Source organism: Dendrobium catenatum, unplaced genomic scaffold (assembly GCF_001605985.2).
Source record: "Dendrobium catenatum unplaced genomic scaffold, ASM160598v2 fragScaff_scaffold_253, whole genome shotgun sequence".
NCBI classification, from domain to species: Eukaryota; Viridiplantae; Streptophyta; class Magnoliopsida; order Asparagales; family Orchidaceae; genus Dendrobium; species Dendrobium catenatum.
The window spans coordinates 332,844-354,730 of record NW_021318715.1 but is presented as its reverse complement, the minus strand read 5'-3'; the positions used below and the strand labels follow the sequence as shown (position 1 = coordinate 354,730).

Below are 21,887 nucleotides of genomic sequence, written 5' to 3'. Positions count from 1 at the left end.
TTTAATTTTATTTAATTAAATTAATTTATTCCTATACTATATTAAATTTTTTATGAAACTCTTTTTACTAATTTTTTTACTATTTTATTTTCATATTTTTTGATTGACTTGACTCAGTTTTGCTAAGTTTGCTTTTCCCCTTCTATCTGTTTGTTTTTCTTCGACTTGACCTCTTTCACGAGACAGGTAGGTAGAGTTTTCAACGAGTGGCTAATAAACTTCTTGGCCTCCTTTGACGACGTTCCTTCCTCTGGGGTCCGAAATCACACATCGTCGTTCGTTTGTTCGATTGGAAGTAACGACAACGACGAGAGCTTGCTCATTGTGAAGGTAGCCATCTTTCTTCCATTTGCGTGCTTCTTCAGCCCAATACTGTAAATCCACCAAACTCCCAATTTCAATAAATCCGGGATTTACGGCAAAAAGAGAGGAACGAAGGATTTGACTCGCTTTGAGATTTAACGTTTCAAATCCAATATAAATCTTGTTGCCAAACAACCGCTAAGGGTCTATTTGAGAGGTTGCTTTGCTTTTTAGAAAGCAATTACAATTTGATCTAACTATTATTTTTGTATTGCTTGCTTATTATTTTTCAAATTTTGTTTTCATACGAAGTTGTTTTCTACATCCAAAATAGTTAAAATTACTTTCCTCACAACAATCTCGCACCCAATTTGATAATTGAGTGATTGAAACTCTAATCGCTATCAATCAACCCTCTTTTTCCTTGCTCTAACACATCTGATTGCCAAATGAAGTGTATATATAGTAGTTGCATATTACTATTTTTTCTACTATGATAGTGAGGGCTTTAATTTGTTTTTACTCAATTCCAAAATAAATGTTATAATCAAGTTTATTTAAATTTTATTTTATAATTAATGGTTGGGCATTTCATTTGATCATTTTTATTTTATTTTTAAATGCATATTTTATATGATCATGATTATGTGTTGGTATTTAATAATTATAATATTATATGACTTATATATTTGTTAGTCACATTTAATCATATAACTTGTCTAAACAAGTGAATGGATGATATGTGATTTAACCAATTTGAATATTATTCAACTCTTATCTAATACATGTTAGACATTGTTGTAGGCTAGAATATTCGCGACAGTAAAGCAGGAAAAATTGTGCGTCTTAGCATTATATGAGTATTTAGCTCACAAACATAAATAATAAAAACACCAAAACTTTTACGTGGAAAATCTTGTAAAAGTGAAAAATCACGGGGCCACGCCAAGTCGAAATGATTATACAATTGTTTGAATAGGTTACAAAGATTGACCCATCTAGAAACTTGAGGACGGTAAAATTACAATAGTTTGGAGAGTTGGGCAAAAGTCCGATGTCGATAGATAGTAGGTGGAAGTCCAGTGTTGATTGGTGGCCGAACAGAAGTCTGACGATAACTAGTGATCTAGTGATGGTTCGACGTCAGTCAGTGGTTCTATGATGATCGATGTTCCGACGGTGGTTCGGCGGTGGTCAAGGAGGAATTTGGTGACAAGATAACTATATTTTCTCTCTCTTCATTATCTTTCTTCTCTTTTGAGGGGTCTATTTATAAATTTTTTTGGAGTAACATGACTAGTAAATATGAAGAAGATCAATTGCAGGCTAAGAGTGTTATGAATGAACGGTTGATATTGATTCCCATGATCGTTGACCGTTTATCGAGCATTTGAGTATCTTAATGATATCAAAATTTGACGATTTTGAGCACGTTGGATTCGTTTTGTCGAGCTGCTTGTTTCGACTATAATCATCTCTCATTGGAAATCAATTAATAATCCAATTTATGATTCAAACTTTCCGAATGCACTTCAGTTCTTCGATTTGGACCGCTTGGATTGGGTTGAATTTGGTGTGATTGGTTCGTCTTTTTCAGACTTTTAGTTTTATTATTGAAATCAAAGCTCTAACGGTCCTAGATTTAACGTCCAAAGTTTTTAAGTTGGTTTTTCCTCGATTTTTGTGTCCAATCATGATTAATTTTTGATGATATATCATACATGATTTCAAAAACGACGAAGCCAAATATTGAGTGTTTATCGTAGAATTAACCCAATTGAGTGTACATGATCACACAAATTATTCAAAATTAATCATCAAATTCATAATAAGCGAACAAAAATAATGAAAAGAGATTCATAATTTATCATATGAGAAGAAAAAAATAATATATCCTAAGTTAAGATTTGTGAATATTTCATATCACATACAAATAACTGCAAAATAATTTTGGTTACATTTTTTATTTTAGAAATAGTCACAAGAGGATTTGTTCTGAAGTCAGTAGTCTTAACTCATAATAAAAAATGATAAACAATCCTAATTTTTCTCTACTAATAATTGAAAAGTTGTTAATATATTGACAACTAAGTTAATCTAAAATAATTAAAAATAATAAAATGCCAATTTAGTTAATAAACTTTTTATTTTTGTCGCTTTCTCTTTCTCAGTCATATCTCATTACAGTCACGCTGACAGGTTAATTTGTGCTGGCAAGAGGATCACCAACCCTTCCTAGTTATTTATCTTTGCAAATTTTTTTATTGTTTTTTAAAATAATTTATTAAATTTTTTACTAAAAAAATATTTAGTAATTTATTTTTATATTATTAAATATTTAAACATTTATTATTATTATTATTTAAATATTTAAATTTAATAAATAAAATGAGTTTTTTTAAAAAAATAGTAATAATTATTTGAGCAGGCTCGCGAGCTCACTAGCCAAGCCTCATCAAGCTCGAACTCGATCCATAAACTTGTCAAGCTCGTGCCGGCTCGCCACTCACTTACACCCCGAGTTGCACCCCTAGTGCACGCAGTAGCAACAAACATCAACATGTGATAGTTCGTGACAGCTGCTGATAGGCGACGATCGGACGCCATTAGTGGGGAAGGTGAGGTCATGGAGTATGAGTTTTATTTTCTTTTCTTAATATTATAGATCAAAATTCATATCAACTGTGATTATATAAATGGTCAAGCCTACGGCCATAGATACAATCAGGGGTTGATCACGTCGGGTTAGACCCGCAAGTTTGAAAATAACTTATTTGAGATGAATTTCTTTCGTTCTTTTTTAATTTGTTTTAAATGTCTTCGTAGGTAATGGCTTCCGCGTTCCGATGGATTCAGACGGGTCGGGAGACTGAAGACGAAACCCATTGGGCCACGGCTTCTTCGTTTCTCTGCCCTCCGCTTGGAATTTCAAGTAAATTTCAAAGGCAGACGTCGTCAAACTTTTCACTCTCTATAAACAGTTCGATGCTGAGTTTTCTAACTTCGGAGACGTGTGGGATAACTTCGTTTCTGTGGCCGGTGAGAGTAAGTTCTTGATTGGGCATATTTTCCCCAAATGAAAAGTTGTTTTATTTTTGTGTTTGATGTTCTATAAATTTTCAGGTGATGTTAGTTAATTGCCATTTTTTCTTATGGATTATCTTCTTTGATTGCAGTAAAAGTGTCATGTTCCAAAATTAATTTGTAATTGAATGCAACTGATCATGAGCTTTCTATTTCCTTTTCAAATTCTATAGAAAAAAACCCTAATCTTGAGCTTGTTGGCGGGCGACTTATCTTAGTAATAGGAAATTATGGAAATTGCTTAATATAGATTCAGTCCTTACTCCTTTCAGTTTTTCCGAAGATAGTTATGTTGTGAAATTCTTAGGATATCTTTGTTCTAGCAATCATGTAGGGAATTTATTGCTAGGTTAGGTTTGCTGTTGATTTTTTAAGAAGTCTAGGTTTCGCAGAGTTCTTTTTGGGTAAAGATATTATTGGTAGACTTTAACTTCGCCCTTTATGGGAAGAATGGGCTTTGAAGTGGCAAGACAGTCACCAGGGACATGGAGTAAATGGAATTTATTGTTTAGGGATTAAAAGCCTACTTGGTTGAGGCTTCAATTAAGCTAGGCTAAGCCTTTAAACATGGTTAAGATGTTTGTTTGCTAAAAAGATAAGCTTCTTTAAACTGAAATAAGTTAAGAAAACAATTTGATTGGTTTCAGGCTTAAACTCATGTTATTAGAATCATCAAATGCAACAGGATAACCATTAAAAGATAAGCTATGATAAGGTAGGTTGAAGGTCAATTTGGCTTAGTCATGCTTAAGCAAATGGAACATGATAAGCAGCACTAATCTTCCACACTTAAGATAAAAAAAAATAAAAAAACTATTTCTCTTTTTGGTTCTTAAGTGGTATTAAGAGTCGTTTAAAAGCCAACCAAATGGACCCTAACATATCACGTCTTCCTAAATGAAACCTTTCAGGGTTGATTCTAAGTTCATTATTGGGCACTTACAATTTTGTGGCGATCCGAATTGGAAGCTAATGTATATTTTACATTTTAACATTAACATGAATGACTTGGTTTACATGAAATTCTATGCAATCATGAAGGCAAATCTAGTTGCATGAAATTCTTATAATTTTTCTGTTGATTTTTTAGAATAAAGTTATTAGCAGGTGATTGTAAATGTAGTGTTGATAAGTTCACTTTGAAAAGGGCATAATTTATAAGCAAAATTATAAATGCTTATCAGCCAATGATGTGATTTACAACACAAATCTGAAATGCAAATTTGGGAACTCAAAACGGACCTTAGAATTGCCCTGAATGCTACACTAAGGGCTACTTTGTTTTGGTTTAAGCGAGTGGGAGTGATTGAAACTCAATCACGTGGAAGTGAGTTCAAATATGTATTTGATAGGAAGTGAATGAAAGTGAATTCTTATTTTTGGAGCACATTTTCATAAACGTGATGAGTGGGTTTCAGTTTTGAAGGCTAGGAAGTCACTTTTAGTTTTAATTTTTTAGATCTAATAACAATGTAATAATAGAAAATTGATGGGATGATGGTTCATAATACTCAAATAGTATAAATTAATGTAAGGATAAATTAGAATAAAGACTAATGCACCCCATACGAACACAAGAATTGAGTTCTAAAGAAGTGACTTCTAAAAAACAGATAGAGAGAATGGACACTCACTTCAAAGAAATTTGCCTCCATAACTCAGCTCTAATCACTTTAAAAAACTTATTATGAAATTAACAAGCCTTGTTTGTGTATCAAATATGGACAGAACTACCTTAAGAAAGCTACTTCTAGATCACTAAGTTCTAATTAGTTTCATAAGCGTCAAGGTAGTATTATTGCTTTAAAACCTAAATCATGCAATCACCATCATCTTTTTTAAACTTAGCTTGACTAGTTTGGATTGGTTGAAACCTTCACACTCCTCTGCTAGTCTGAATATTGCTTTTGTTGGCTATTGTTCATGGACATTTTGTTTTAATAATTTCTTGCTTATCTTTTTTTGGCTATCCTTTGCTTTATGTTGTGCATTTTTAAATCATCTAGCTTTGCTTTTAATAAATTTATTTCAAATCGGTGTCACATCCCTTTTAGTTTTATCAAATGTCTATTTTAACACACTCATTTATACCAAATCTAACTTTTTTTCAACTTCTATATTGCTTAATACTCAAAATTTATCTATTCAGCAAAATTTGTCTATTCAAGCACAGATCTTGACTTAATATTTAGATCTTAAATCATCCAAAATTTTGAATAAAAAATTTTCTGAATAGACTTTAGGATTATCCAAATTATAATTTTAACAAATTTATAATGAAAACAGCCGGTTTGGTAAGGCCGACCTAATTATACAAAGAGCAACTTGATCTAAGTTCAAATTAAAGTCAAACACTTGGAAATATAATTGAAATTTTCTCAAAGCTATTTGAATAAACATCCTTCACAGTTTGGGTGAAAAATATGAATTCAACTAGCACAAGATCATTTAGTTCCATTATTATTAAGGCACCGGTGCCCGGGTGCAGTGTTAAATAGGCAAAAATTCTTATATCATGGACGAATGTGGGCAAAGAAACTAATCCATGAAATTAAAATTAGGATAAGATCTTGAAATATAGGATTCCTTACAGACAAATTAATGAAATTAATAAATATTATGATTAATAGGAAGATAAATATTCTATGCATTTAGGAAACTAAATGGGTTGGAGAGAATACTATGTAGATTAATAGTTTAAAATTTAAACTATGATATTATGATAAGATTTGTACTAAAAATGATGTATATGTGATTATAGATAAGAGTTTAAAGGATAATGTAGAAAAAATTAATATAAATGGAGATATAATTTTAGCCGTTAAGATTGTTATTGATGCTATGATTATTAATATTATAAGTGCTTATGCTCCTCAAGCAGGTTTGGATATGAATTCAAAATTAAAATTTTGGAATGACTTAAAAAATTACTACAAAAGATATCTTTTTTTATTTTTTTTTATTTGAGGAGATTTAAATGGACATGTTGATAGAAAGTTAGATGATTTTAAAAGCATTCATGGTGGCTATGAGTTTGGAGTGATTAATGAAGAGGATAAAATCATACTATATTTTTCTATAGCTTATGACTTGACAATTGCTAATACCTTATTTAAGAAAAAAGATGAACATCTAAAACTCAAATTGATTACTTTCTTATAAGAAAAAGAGACCGTTTAGATTGTAATGATTTTAAAGTTATTCCAAGTGGAAGTTTATATATCTAATATCGCTTATTAGTTTTGAATGTTAAGATAAAGGGGTATAACATAAAAAATAAAGTAAAACATTGTTCTAAAATTAGATGGGGACTTTTAAAAAATATTAACTAAAATATTTTTTTAGTAAGATTTTAGATCTTAAAATTTTGTCTGTGCATGACAAAGCTAATGCTATGTGGGAAAAAGTAATTAGTGATATTTAGAATGTTGCAAAAGTTACAAAAGATGTGTTTGGAGTATCAAAGAAAAAATTTCCAAATAGTAAAAATAGTTGGTGGTGGAATTAAAATGTGCAAGATAAGATAAAAATTAAGAAGATTTGTTATAAATATGTAAAAATTTGATAATTAGAAAATATATAGAGATGTCTGTAAGGAGTCTAAGAAAGTAATATACGATACAAAGATTTTAGCTTTTAATAATTTATATAATAAATCTAAGGAAAGTGAAAGATATATGTATAAGTTTGCCAAACAATGAGATAAGAATAGTAAGGATTTAGTGCAAGTGAAGTATATTAAGGATGAAAATAAAAAAAATACTTTTATTTGAAGAAGATATTCAACAAAGGTGGATGAAATATTTTGCTAAACTTTTCAATGAAGATTGTGAGAATATGATTGACTTTAGTGACCTTAACATCCTAAATAAAAATAAATTTTTTTATTTTTATCGACGTATTAGTAAAATCAAAGTGAAAAAGGCTTTAATAAAAATGAATTGTGGAAAAACTATTGAACTTGATGATATTCCAATAGAGGTGTGAAAATGCTTAGGAGATGAAGGAATTTCTCGACTTACTAAACTTTTTAATGAAGACTAAAAAGATGTCAGATGAGTGGAGAATGAGTGTGTTGGTTCGTATGTTTAAGAATAAAGGTGATGCACAAGATTGTGCGAATTATAGAGGAATTAAGTTAATGAGTCATACTTTAAAACTTTGGGAGAGAGTTATGGAGAATAGGTTACGACGTGATACTAATGTTTCTCAAAATCAATTTTGATTCATGCCGTATAGGTCTTCTATAGAAGCTATTCATTTATTGGGAGGTTTGATAGAGAAGCATAGAGAGAATAAGGAGGTTCATATGATTTTTATTGATTAAAGAAGGCATATGATAAAGTTTCAAGAGAAGTGCTTTGGAAAGTTTTAGAAAAGAAAGGAGTTGATAATGCTTATATTCAAGTTATTAGGGATATGTATGCAGGTGTTGTTACTTGTGTTCAAACGCAAGGTGGTTTGATCAAGTATTTTCCTATTTCAGTTGGATTACATCAAGGATCATCCTTAAGTCCATATCTTTTTGCTATAGTCATGGATGTTCTCGGTAGACATTTACAAGAGGTTGTACCCTGGTGTATGATTTTTGCTATGATATTCTTCTTATTGATAAGACTAGAGATCGAGTTGAAGGTAAACTTGAATTATGGAAGTCAATCTTAGAGCCTAAAGGTTTTTATTTGAGTAGATCTAAAATTGAATATATGAAGTGTAATTTTAGTTGTAATAGATATACTGAAGGGTTTGCGACATTGGGCGATCAGGTCATTAATAAGGGTACACGTTTTAGATATTTTGGGACTATTATTCAGAGTGATGGTGAAATATATGGGGGTATTATTAGCAAAATTCAAGTTAGATGGTTGAAGTGGATGAATGCATTGGGCTTGTTGTGTGATAGAAAAAGTTCCCTTCAAACTTAAGGGAAACAATGCTTTATGGTGCAAAATGTTAGCCATTAAAAGAGAAGCACAATATTAAGCTAAGTGTTGCATAGATGAGGATTCTTAGGTGGATGAGTAGCTTTACTCTTACAAACATGATACAAAAATGAGCATATATGTGAAAAGGTTGGAGCAGCTCCAATGGAAGATACGATTAGAGAGGGTGGCCTTAGATGATTTGGTCACATAAAACAGCGGTCTTCCGATGACCTGGTTAGGAGAGTAGATGTATTAGATTTGACTTATATTAAGAAAGGTAGATGTAGACCTAAAAAGACTTGTTTAGAAAATATTGGAAATGACATTTCTTTTTTAGATTTAAATGACAATTTGACTCTTAATTGAACATGATGGAGAAAAATGATTCATTAGCCGATCCCATTTAGTAGGATAAAGGCTTGATGTTGTTATTATATTACTAAGGCACCAAGATGTTTAGAAAATGTCATACAATTAATGGGGATCGACTTCTACTGTCAAATGGAATGCTTTGGAGTTGAAATAATCCGAATGCCCCTAAAGAAATTTATAAATATCATATACTTTTACACAAGGGGGATGTGATTGTAGGGAAGACTTGATAGAAATAATTCATGTACTTGGAGAATTCACGAGCTCTGACCATCAACACTTAACGCCCTTTGTTGAACAACATAGAAACCTATGAACACTAATTCTCGACATTAACGAATAAAAATGCTTGATGTTTCCCACCCCCAACTATTTCCATCAACCAACGTCATTGTTTGACGTAGATCAACCATGACACCCAACTCTCTCCATTGTCATTATTGTCGATACTGGATGTCACCATTGCCATAGTGTCCACCACAGACTCATATTGTTGCTAATGACGTTGATGCTGACAATGCAAATTCCCTTCATCGCCAATTAAACTGATGTTCATCATTGTCGCCAACGATGACATTCGTTGTAGCCACTAATGTTGGCATCAGTCTTTGCCAACAAGACAGACGTCAGCTATCTCCAATATGGATGATGTCCATTGTTATAAGAACCAGCTGTATTGGACCGGTCCCCTTACTAAACGAATGAAGTAGCAGAGCGTGGGGGAGCATGAGAGCACAAAAACGCGTTAACGATTAGACCAACGCGATCGAAAGGGTATAAATACGACTCCTCATGTGAAATATCAACTTTTGCTCTATCCAATAAAGTTGAATGATAAAAAGGGAAATTTAGGAGCTGAGATTGAGAGGAATTTGTGTGAAAAAGAAATTGGAGGAGGACAAATTTTTTTTTTAAGGTAGTCAAAATTTTGGTGTTAAGCGAGAAGAAGAAGAAATGAGCCTTCATTTCTGACGACGGTGAAGGAGAAGAAATCAAATTAGTAGAAGTTTCGATCCAACAAAGAAGGAAGAAAATTTATGACACAGTTCAACCTTTTTGAATGGAAAGCAGTTCAAGATGACACGACAAACATAATTGGCCTTTTTGAATGGCAAGCAGTTCAGCCTCTTTGATTAAAAATCAAGAATTAAAAATTAATGAATAAAATTTGGTTCTTTCTGGCTCCGCCACTGTCAGCTTCCGGCTAGTAAAATGTTGTATTAATCGGGCAAGGCATTCCAAATGAGAACCACCAAAGAATCATGGACAACTATTTTAATGTATTCTAACAAGATGACACGACAAGCATAACTATTTTAATTTAGGCCCCCGCCCCCCCCATCGGCAACCATTGTCGACCATGACAACCGCTAACACTGATGACTCCATAAAAACATAAACATAAGCGAATATATATTTTTAAGATATGAAACAAGTTTTATTTCAAATTAAAATATAAATAAAAAACCAAAGTGATAACATACGGCCGCTAAAAGTTCTATAACTTATTGATGAAATTTGAACTTTGCAACGTTCTTAAGTATTAATTATCAAGGAATAAGAAATAAAATAAGCGGAATTATTATTTTATGCATGCAGATAAACTGAAAAAACATTATTTAGCTAAATTTTTTTTAGAAAAAATTGTCCGAGGTGTCATTTTAGTTCATTTATGTTCTATAACACAAGTTTGAATTAGTAATTCTGGTCTATGCACTATTTGGGCATATTTCTCTCATATTAATGCATTTTATTTGGCAGGTTGCTACTGTTCATATAAGACAGTCAGTTGTTCTTCATCAACAAGTTTGCGGAGTGATTTAGTTAAGAACTAATGACTTGTTGCTCTTTCATTTTAAAGAAGAGTTCATCGAGGCAGAAAGATAAATCTGATGAAGGTTGGAAAATCTTTTGGCTGGTACTTTTCAGTATTTCATTTCAAAGTTGAATCTTGTTCTTCAGACACAAATTTTCTCTTATCCCTTGGAAATTGTTAATTTATATTTGTATTGAAAAGTAACTGCTGATATTGATCTTCATTATAGAAGTACTACAAAATGTGAAAATATACTCTTACAAAGTATTACGGAAGGCCACTGATAATTTCAGCCCCGCTAATAAGCTTGGAGAGGGAGGTTTTGGTTGTGTGTATAAGGTAATTGTTGTATATTTTAATTCTACTTTAACTTAAGCTGAACCTTCTAAAGTAGTTCTTTTGTTGAATTTCTCAGGGCAGGCTAAAAAATGGTGAAATTGTTGCTATTAAAGTTCTCTCCTCTGAATCAAGACAAGGAGTGCGGGAGTTTTTGAATGAGCTTACTGTGATTTCCAATGTAGTTCACGAGAATCTTGTTAGTCTAATTGGTTGCTGTGTGGATGGAAACCAGAGAATATTGGTTTACAATTACCTTCAGAATAATAGCCTTGCAAAAACACTTCTTGGTAACTTGTTTCTTCCACTTTGATTTTTAATGTTGTAATATTCTCTACAGTGACTGTCATAACCATATGCGTTAGCTTTTGAGAATATTTAAATTTATCCTATTTCTAGGTACGGATTATAGCAATATTCAATTCAGCTGGATAACACGAAGAAAAATTTGCATTGGTATTGCTCGAGGACTTAAATTCCTTCATGAGGAGGTCCGGCCTCACATTGTGCATCGTGATATCAAAGCAAGCAATGTTCTTCTGGATAAAGATTTGACTCCTAAAATTTCAGATTTTGGTATAGCAAAGCTTCTTCCTGCTGATATGTCCCATATTAGCACCAAGGTAGCTGGAACAATGTGAGTGAAACTCTTTAGCTTGTCCTCGATCCTTTCATCCTTCACATATTTAATTGATACACTATTCTCGGCATCCTCAATTTTTGATATGCTTGTTCAACTATAGACCCATACTGACTTTGTGGTCTTACATACTCCAATTCAATGGATTAAGTTGGAGACTGTTGGGATTGTATCATACTCGGAGGTCTGTGCTTGGAAGTATCGGACTAATTTATATATATCCTAATTTTGAGATGCTCCAATGAAGGCGTGTAACCGAGCTAAGCTGAATCATGAGTTGTATTGGTTTGTCTTGATAAATAGCTCATAAGTTTTTTACGATGAGCTATGATGCACCGACACTTATCCTCAGAGGTGTGTAGTGTCCGAAACGACACGCGTCTGACACGCCTCCGATACGTACCGTATATGCCGAAAACGTGTTCGATTAGAAAATATTAATACAATTTGGGCATGCATGTCCTACACACGTCTTATATATTTAATGATATTTTTTAAAATATTATTTCTTGTATTTAAAATTTTTATTTATTTAAATATGATAATTAAATTTCTTATTTTCTATCCACAACACCAAATCAATCGCCCACACTCAATATCTCATTCATCGAACATTCTCATTTTCATTTCTGTTTGGCGGGTCGCCACTTTGGTTTCACAACAAAGCTTGATGTTTGCTAGACCGGTCCAGCCGGTCTATACAGGACTGGCTCGCGTGTAACAGAGGCGGAAAAGTTCCGCCTCCCGCTCGTGCCACTCAAACCGTAAAGTCCAAAAGCTTTGATTAGGAAAGATTTAGGAGTTTAGGAGGGAAATTTGAACGTATGGGCTATTTAGAGATTTCCTTTTGGATTGTATGCATTAAATAGATTGTTTTCCTATGATTGGGGCATCTTGAATTTGGTTGAAATTTGAGATCTCTCTTAGATACTTGGGCTCTAGCCGCCGGCTAGGTATTGGGAGAGTCGGATCTTCCTCTTGAATTGAAGTTCCATTGTATCTTATTTACTTTTGTTCATCTTTCATCAAATAAAATTTGTTTCATTGTTGTTCGTCTTCCTTCTCAAAAATTGTTTGCAAGTGGCAGATTTTCTCGGATTTTAGCAAGGGTTTTCTAGGTGTATACAAGTATTTTCTATCAAATTGGTATCAGAGCAATTTTCTGGGCTGAAATAGAAGTCTTCCTCACTGAATTTTGTTGTGTTTCGTATCCGATCTTGTTGTTTTTGCTGATTAGAGGCCATAATGCATGTCAAACTTGTTTCTTTTTTCTATTGGAGCCTAAATTCAGGTTCCTATGGCAGGAAAAAAGGTAGAAGTGTTGGAAGGGGAGATCAGACAATTGAAAACTGAAATTTCAGACCTCCACACTCAACTTTCAGATGTCAAAAGATAAATTTCAGCCATCCACGAGAAGATGGATGGAATTTTTTCCAACCTGGGGGAGATGTTGAAGAAGTTGCTCGAGGGCCAATCCAAAACAACGTCGTTAGAGGCGAGCGAAGCCTCCGACAACCCAGGAAGAGGGGAAAACTCTTATCCAATAAGCCAAAGGGAAGATCAGGAGGTGGAGACTCGAAAGAAAAAAGAGAGAATACCTCCCTTAGAGTCTATTCCTAAAGAGGAGCCGTGTAGAGGGTATGGGGAGAAGTGTGAGGAGGTGGAGCATGAACAAGGGGGTGCTGAATTTGAGGGAGAGGGGCTAGATTTGAAAAGGAAATGGGTAATTATGATCGTAGGGAAGCTGAAATTGAAAGGAGAGGGATTTATTATGATCTAAGGGGTGCTAAATTTGAAAGGAGAATGTGAGAATTTGATGAAATGTTTGGGTATGAGCGTAGAAGGGATGATTGGGACACTTGGGGGGAACCGCCTCCTTGGGTAATGGGAAATTATGGAGGAAACAGGGGGAATGGAGGAGATCTGAGGGTGAAGAAGCTAAAGATGCCTATTTTTTATGGAGATGATGCCCATGGGTGGATCTAGAAGGTGTAAAAGGTACTTTATTGTCAATATGCTGATGGAGAAGGAGAGTCTGACGACAGCTAGGATGTGCTTGGAAGGGAAATATTTAGCATGGTACCAGTGGAGGGAAACAAGACGACCCAAATGGACCGAAAGGGAGTTTAAAGATTGCTTGTTGGAACGTTTCCGAATCAGCAAGGGAGGGGACTTCTATGATCAATTCTTTGCCTTGACGCATGAGGGGACGGTGGTGGAATATTTTGAGAAGTTTGAGCACCTGGCCAGCCGACTGGACTGGCTTCCGAAGGCTGTACTGGAGGGGAATTGATTTTGGCCTAGATGCGGACCACTGCAATTTGATTTTGGCCCATCGATCAAGCTTCATGATTTGGGAACAAATTTGAGTTGACTGAAAACTCAATTTTTGTTTATTTTCTCGCAATTGGGTTAACATTCAAACATTGGAGTGAAATTGGGTTCGAATCGAACATAGTTTGACTTGACTCGAGTCAACTTGGGTCCAATTTCATCTGCTTATGTTAATTTGATGAAATTAAACTCAAGTCGACGTCGATTCAATCCAAAGTGGGATCGCGGAGCTCAATCGAGTCAATCACGCATGCTCGAGGAGAAATCACGATAAAAATTGAGGTCAACAGTTGTCTGGACTTTTGATGCGGTAGGCTCTTAAGACAAAAATAAGTTTTCTACACGTTGAAATGTAAGCAATCTAAAATCAACTGTAAGCTCAATGATTTTCAAATATAAGAAAAATTGCATGACTTCTTTTAAGGAGCTATTTTTTAAAAAATTTAAAATGATTATGCATAGCCCAATGAGTCTCATGTCGAAAAGTCTTCACGTAAAGATCAGATAACAAAAAAAATCTGCATTTGTGAATCAACATTCTGCATACTATTCATGGTCAGACATCTTGGCCTCAAAGCTAAGTTGTAATCACTATTCTCTAAACAAAATAACATTCCTACTCTTCATATGCATTGAAATTGGATGTCATGGTTTTAAAAGTGACTAGGTGAGTTAGCTTGTAGCTCTTTCTAGACAGAGTAATAAATTCAGAGGTCGGGCTGGCTATGCCTCATGTGAGGTGTAGTTTGTAAGTCCCTTGCACTCCATTAGACTTAGGTTTGAGGTTCTACCTCTTAGTAGTCCTCACCTTAGTTCTAGTGTCTGAGGCAGTTGTTGACTTGAATCACTTCATTAGCCCTCAACTTTCATGCATTTTCTCCAACTTGTGTTGTTGGAATGTAAGCCCCAACACTCTAAATTAAAATTGTTAATTTAAAAAAAAAAAATTGGATTCTAAAATATAAAGCCCAACATAAGATAGTTTGAGTATTTTTGAGTTTCTCTCAGAATCAAGTATTCTTACTCTTTCTCTCTTTGGCTCTCATTCCAAGAATTCTAATCAAAGTTGATTCCCCTCTTTCTTTGAAATTTCTAAATATTAAAAATCTTTAAACAATAATTTCATGAATTTTAAAATGAAAGCCTTTAGCCAATATTTTGATGATTTTCAAAAGAAAGGAAATCACTAGTTTAATAAAAAAATTATCAAGTACTAAATACTTGAGATGTAATTAACCATAGGGGCAAGCCCCTATGTGACATTCATACCCCATAATAAAATAAACCTCATTCAACTAAATATTGAGTGTTGAAAAATCTTTGTTAAAATACAAATTGTAAATTTATCATTGAGTCCATAAGAGAATGATATTTTTTGACATTTGGGATAATATATCATTTTCTATGCCGTGTTCGATCACAAAATATGCAATCCGTTGAGGATGATAAAATATCTCTAACAAACCCAGTTTATTCGGAAAATGATTTGGGCTTGAACTAACATGGCTTATTAGCCATGAGCCAGCTCATTTAATAAACTTACGTAAGATAATTTTGTAAAATACTGGAATCCAAAGATTTTTTAATTCAAAGTTATTAAAGAAAATTAGAAATCTTGATTCCCCTCTCTCGTTTTTTATCTCTTGTTCTTTCTATGGTTCCATCACCTTGATGCCTGGGTTCAACTTCATTTTCTCAATTTTTTGAGAAGACAGCTAACCTAAGCTTTCTGGAGCTCATCCAACCTGGGCTTCAAAGACAGCTTGCGCTCAATTAATTGTCTAGCTAAACTTGAGCGATTGGTGGCTTGTGCTTACTCAGTTCCTTTTACAACCCTAGTTAGAAGTCTTCAATAAGCTTGCAGTATCCTATGTATATGGCTATAATCAGAATAAAGCTTATTTATAAGAAAGGACAAATTTTTCTTCTAACTTCAGTTTCTGATTGTGTAGAGGTTATTTAGCTCCAGAATACGCTGTACGTGGGCAATTGACAAGGAAGGCCGACATATACAGCTTTGGTGTTCTTCTAATGGAGATAATTAGTGGACGAAATCACACAAACACAAGATTACCATATGAAGATCAGATTCTGCTTGAAAGAGTAAGAAAATTGTATATTTTCTGCCAGCAGGCGTTATTTTCATTTTTTTATTAAATTAATATCTTCCGTGTCATATCTAGCTCACAATCTATTTTTATGTATATTCTATCGAGTTAGCAATTGTTATTTCAATTAAGCTTGCAAGCTTATAATTCTGTTCTTTTAATGTATTCTGGAAATTGGAGGAAGTGTGAATGCATCGACAATTAAATTTATATAAAATGATGAATTCTATGAATATTTCTGTTTGGATAAATTTCTTAGCAACCTGGTACGCACATCATGCTCTGTGTATTTGTTAATCGGATTTATTCTCGTAGAAGTTTGGATGAAGTAATGTCATGGGAATTTGGTAGGAAACACTTGAAGATGTCAAGTAATTCCTATCGATCGTTAGAAAAACAGCGAAAATCCTCCACAAGAATCCACACAAAACCAAGAAGACAGTGGAAAATTTGTATTTTTTGATGAAATAGAAACGGAAAATAGCAAGATACAGTTGATCTTCAATTCGGGAGGAGGATCGATCTCTCCCAAATCTCTAGACGCCGCTAGAGCCCAAAAGAAAACATAAATCTTAGAGATCTCCAATTTCAGCCAAATTCAAGATGCTCTAACCCTAGGAAAACAAACTATTTAATGCATACAATTCAAAAGGAAATCTCTAAACAGTCCCTACATTCACTTTCCGTCCTAAACTTCCTCAAAAAACCTTCCAAAGATGCTCCGTTAGCTCCTGCGGTCGGATAGGCCTCCAGGAGAGGCGGAAGATTTCCACCTCTGTTTCGCAGGGGCCAGTCCCGCACGACCAACTGAATCGGTCCAATGGACCGGTCTAACAGAATCCTTTTGAAATTTCAACTTAAACCCGTTTCTGGATATTTATTTTCTTATATTTCTATGATTTTTATACATGGGATTTCTTAAATTTCAACAAATACTATTTAGACTTCAGAGTTCTATGAAAGTTGAAAATTTTACTAAGATAATTAACCAAGTCAAAAAATACTTTTCTTGGTGATTTATATGGTTGAGTAGGTACTAATGACGGAGAAAAGGAAATATATTACATAGCTAAGGTGAGATAAGTGAGATAGACAGCAATCAATTTAGATGTATTTTGAGTGGAGATAAGATGCTAGTAATTAAACATCAAAGATTAGATTGAAATGCTGTTTGAATAAATTGAAGTTTTTTATGAGAAAACTTTTCTAGATGAGCAGAGTAAATAGAATCATCAAGCATAGCATAGCTTGATTGTATTAGCTTTGGAAAAAATGCATAAAAATTGGAGTGGTCTATTATTAATCAATTCAAGATTAAGGGTAGGGTAATTGATCGGAGAATCATTTCAGCACTTGTTTTAAGAACAAAAGAAACATTAAGGTTTCTAATAACTTTAGAGCAATCATGCTTATTATATGATTGTAGTAGAACACGTTCAGAAAGTTCACTTTAATATGAAATGTCCTATCATGAATTAGATCCTCTTGGGCTCCTCCTGCAGTTAGTCTACTGATAGGAAGTACTTGTAGATCTCAAGTATTTCCAATCAATCTTCGAAAAACAGCAAGCTTTCTCTACCAAAATTCACACAAAACCACAAAAACAATATGATAATTTGTATTATTTGATAAAAGGGAAATGGAAAATAACAAGATACAATTGATCCTCTATTCGAGAGGAGGATCGATCTCTCCCAAATCTCTAGACGCCGCTAGAGCCCAAAGAAAACATAAATCTAAGTGATCTCAAATTTCAGTCAAATTCAAGATGCTAAGGAAAACAAACTATTTAATGCATACAAATCAAAAGGAAATCCATAAACAGTCCCTACATTCAATCTCCCTCTTAATTCCCCAAAAAAACTTTCCTATTTGGCTCCCACAATGCTTGCGGCTCGCGCGGCATCTGTAGGAGGCGGAACAGCTCCTTTGTTTCGCCCGTAAGCTAGTCCCGGCTGGACCGGTCTAACATCTACTAATACTCACCTTACTGCCTGCACCAAGGGAAGTTTCAACGCAAACTGATTGATTTGTTGACACCATTGGCAATAGTTGCTGAATGCTTTCCCTGAGAAATGAAAAAACCTCATCTCATAAAATTGGTATGTACATATGTAGATGATATCGTTATGGTGTCTGACATCTGTTAATCTTGAATTTATTTTTTGCAGATGTGGACACTCTATAAGAATGGTAAGCTTGAAAGCATCATTGACACATCCTTAGATGGTGATTTTGATGCTGAGGAGGCCTGCAGGTTTCTGAAGGTTGGTCTCCTTTGCACTCAAGAGAACCCAAAGCTTCGGCCTTCCATGTCTACAGTAGTCAAGATCCTTGAAGGTGAGATTGATGTTGATTCCTTTGAAATCACAGAGCCGGGTATGATCACTGACTTTATGGATCTAAAAGTGAGACAGAACAATCAGAATCTTGCCCCACTTGTCTTCTCTGCTATTAACTCACCTCCAGAAGCTTCGCCCAAATCTTCAGGCGACACCACACATGCTTCTATGAGTTTCACTGCAATAATTGATCGTGCATAGCCATTTATGAAGCTTCAATTTATTGACCTAGATGGAAATATTGGGCAATTTAGGGCTCAAATAACAACTTCACTATTTTTTTTTTGTTTCTATTGCAATATTGTATCAATCTAAGAAAAATATAGGTTGTGCATGGGATAGATATGATCCATAATATCTGAAAATATAGAGAAATAATAAGATTAAATTTGGAGCTATGGTGGTCATCATTTGCTGGCTTTGAGAAAGCTTTTAGTTGAAAGGAGATCATTTGGTCTAATTCAAATTTAGTTAAAGCGGGTTTGCAATCATCAAATTTATTTTGAGATAAAATGGATTATCAATTTTGATTGAGTAGTTATGAATTGTACTTATTTAGCAAAGCTAATGACTGTGGCTTTCATCATGATCAGATTTAGTTGAGAATACTCAGATACATATCTTTTTATTTAAATTAAGGACTTGTTGGCTTTGGGTATGTGGTGGCAAGTATGACGGGTTAGCGGTAAGGATTCCAACTCTCTAAATTTTTTTTAATTTTGTTTCGAAGGTTTCTGAGATCTATGAGACTTGCTTTGGCTTTATGGTTGGAGAAATTTGAAGGGCCATCATGTCTTACGGACGATCTACTATTCTGTGTGGACACCAGACGGTTCTCCTGTCCGGTTCGGCGCTCGGTACCGAGCGATATCGAGCGCGGTATATTTTTGGGGTGTCGTGGCGTATTTTTATTAGTCTCCAGACGCTCCGGACTCTGCATGGAATAAAAATTCATCTTACGGGCACTTCTCATTTTATGCATTCATTGCTTAAAACAGTCTGGATTTTGAGCTAAACATCCGCTGAAGCTCTTCAGATCTTCAGATTCTTCTTACAGGAAGACTGATTTTACCCCTTTTTTTTATTTATTTCATTCTCTGTTCATTCATTTACTGTGTTTTTTCCCAACAGGTCGGTCACTCAGTAATCCAAGGAAATAGCATAAAGCAGTAGTAATGGTATAGTTTTATCTTGCAATTATATAAAGAGTCCTTTACAAAGGCTCTATGTGTTATCGATCTGATGAAAGTAACTCTCTTTTCTCTGTGCTCATATGTGATTACTCACGAATGCTCTTCCCAATGGGAATTTTTTGTGATTGTGACCGGTGGGCGGCAATGGCGGGCAGTCAGCGGTCGGCGACAGCCGTTGGTGGCGGCCGCTGATGGACAGTGGCCGCAGGTGGTGGGCAACAGGTAGCAGCGGAGACGGTGGCCAGCGTGGTTGGTCAAAGAAGCCTTTGAGCCGTATAAAATTGAATTAAAATGGAATACATCTTATTTACTTTACTTTATCTTGAATTTGCTTTTCATCCAATCAAACACAAGAAAAAGTAAAAAAAAAAATAATGCATTTACTTTGCATTAACTTTTTCTTCTAACCAAACAACTCCTTAATATGATTGAGCCCATGCTCAAAAAGAATAAACATTATGTAGGAGTATAAGGATCAAAGAAAGATAATTGAGAGCTGCTCCTCAAAACTTTGAGATTAATTTTCCATTTAATACATGGCTTAAGATGCTGAGATTACCCACAGATATAATCATGAAATCTGCTGTTTCTTTATAGATTTAAAAAATAAAACCCCTACAGTAATTCAATGAGAACCCCCACCCCTCTAAGCACTAAATAAAGAGATGTTTTATTATGTTGTGGCATCCCACAATAAGAAGAAATAAAGAGAAGAGAGAAAGAGGAGAAAGAGAAAGAGATTGGTGTCAAAGAAAGAAAGAAAACTTTTTAGAGAACCAAAATACTTGTCATGCTTAATGATATCTTTGGTTTATTGCTCTATCTTAGCAACTAGAATCAAAGCAAGGTTAGAAAAAATTTTTGATAGCCATGAAAGTCAATTTTAAGATGTTTGATGAATCAAAGAGTTTTTAGATAACCAAAATGTTTGTTGTGCTCATCCAATAAAAAAATTATAAAGACATTCGCTTGGCATAGCAAGATGTTTGACATCGCAAGTGTGTAAGATAAGACAAAAATGGATGAGAAAGCTCTCTCAGCTATTTAGTTGTTCTTGGCAAACAAGATATTGATAGAGGTCTTAGAAGAAACTACCACAAAAGATTTGTGATTTAAGCGGGAGTCTTTGTATATAATCAAATGTCTCTTTGATAAATTTATTTAGCAGTAGGGACTCCATTTATTTTGTATGTTGGAATGCATGCCTACTAAATAATATTTGAAATGATTTTGATTACATCATTTAAGATTTAAGAAATATTAATGTGATTTATGAATGATGAAGACTAAACTTTATTGTTATTGTGTTATTTGCCTCTCTCTTATGCATTTTTGAGATACATTTACTATCATGACACAATAAGTTTAGAGAATATTAAAAGATATTATTTTTTAAGTTTGAGGAAAGTGATAAAGTAACTAAAGGATTATTGCATGTTAGAAGGAGATACTATAAGCGGAGATTTTCTAGCTTATGATCATGACAGGAGTAAATCTCATAATAAAATCAATGAAATTATTTGATCTTAATCTCTATAGAGTCGTGACTCTTAAATTTAGGTTCATTTAAGCTCGATTATATAAATTTAAATGTCCACTTTCATAATTTTTATTTATTTTTTTTATAATTATTTTATGATTCATTCTAAATAAAGATGCATTCTCTTACCTACACCCCCTTCGCACTCAAATAAAACGTGGAAAAGGAAAGGAGAAGTTCTTATGATTATTCTTTTAAGGTGTGCTCATATTTCCCTTTATTGATATCTTTCATTATTGGGTTGGCTTTCGTAGCCTTGGGCCTGCTGCAGCTTCCACTGATAAATTGTAATATAGCCAAAATTATATAATATAATGGTGTACTCTATTCATATTCTCATCTGTTCTTTTACTAAATTTAAGTATTTGCATCTAAAAGACTTATGAGCATTCTTGTCTAAGTTCTGACTGTTATTCAGGCTATCATATTTATACTTTTGCCTTAAATGATTGACTTTGATTTTTTTTTTTTTTTTGACATTTAGATCAGTTAAGATTTTATTTGGGAAGGTTTTCTTATTGCTCCTTAAAGTAGTTTTTCAGAATTTTAGTACTAAAAAGCTGCTTTAAGAAGCAGTAAGAAAATCATCCCAAATGAAGTCTAAAGCAAACTCATACACGCATAACATATGCAAGAATCAAATTTAAGATATGTTGATTGATAGCCAAAACTCCCAATCAACAGACCAAAATGAGCTGTCAAAAAACTATTACTCTTAAGTCAAGAATATAAGTGGTAACATTAGGAAAAGCATATTTCATACACAAAAAGACTTGCATCCTAAAGAAGCAATTTGTATTTCTTTTCATATTTTTTCTTCAAAATTTATGATTTTTTTATGCTCTTGCTCTATTTGCTCGCTTGTAAGTCAATTTTCTCCTGATCTCCGCCCTC

At 33.8% G+C, this 21,887-nt stretch overlaps 1 protein-coding gene across 3 annotated transcripts; it reads left to right on the top strand.

Annotated features, from left to right (window-relative positions):
• The first annotated feature begins 3,116 nt into the window (after nucleotides 1-3,116).
• Nucleotides 3,117-18,736, top strand: LOC110099728 (cold-responsive protein kinase 1-like). Of its 3 annotated transcripts, none has more exons than XM_020826979.2 (7): nucleotides 3,117-3,348; nucleotides 10,446-10,582; nucleotides 10,733-10,839; nucleotides 10,916-11,126; nucleotides 11,236-11,473; nucleotides 15,763-15,913; nucleotides 18,090-18,736. In XM_020826979.2, exons 2-7 carry the CDS (start codon nucleotides 10,519-10,521, stop codon nucleotides 18,459-18,461), a joined length of 1,143 nt encoding a protein of 380 aa, XP_020682638.1. In that variant the 5' UTR covers nucleotides 3,117-3,348; nucleotides 10,446-10,518; the 3' UTR covers nucleotides 18,462-18,736. The 3 variants fall into 3 exon arrangements, with proteins under 3 accessions (XP_020682638.1, XP_020682637.1, XP_020682636.1); XM_020826978.2 differs by having other exon boundaries at nucleotides 3,118-3,342; nucleotides 10,730-10,839; XM_020826977.2 differs by having other exon boundaries at nucleotides 3,118-3,348; nucleotides 10,730-10,839.
• Nucleotides 18,737-21,887: the final 3,151 nt, after the last annotated feature.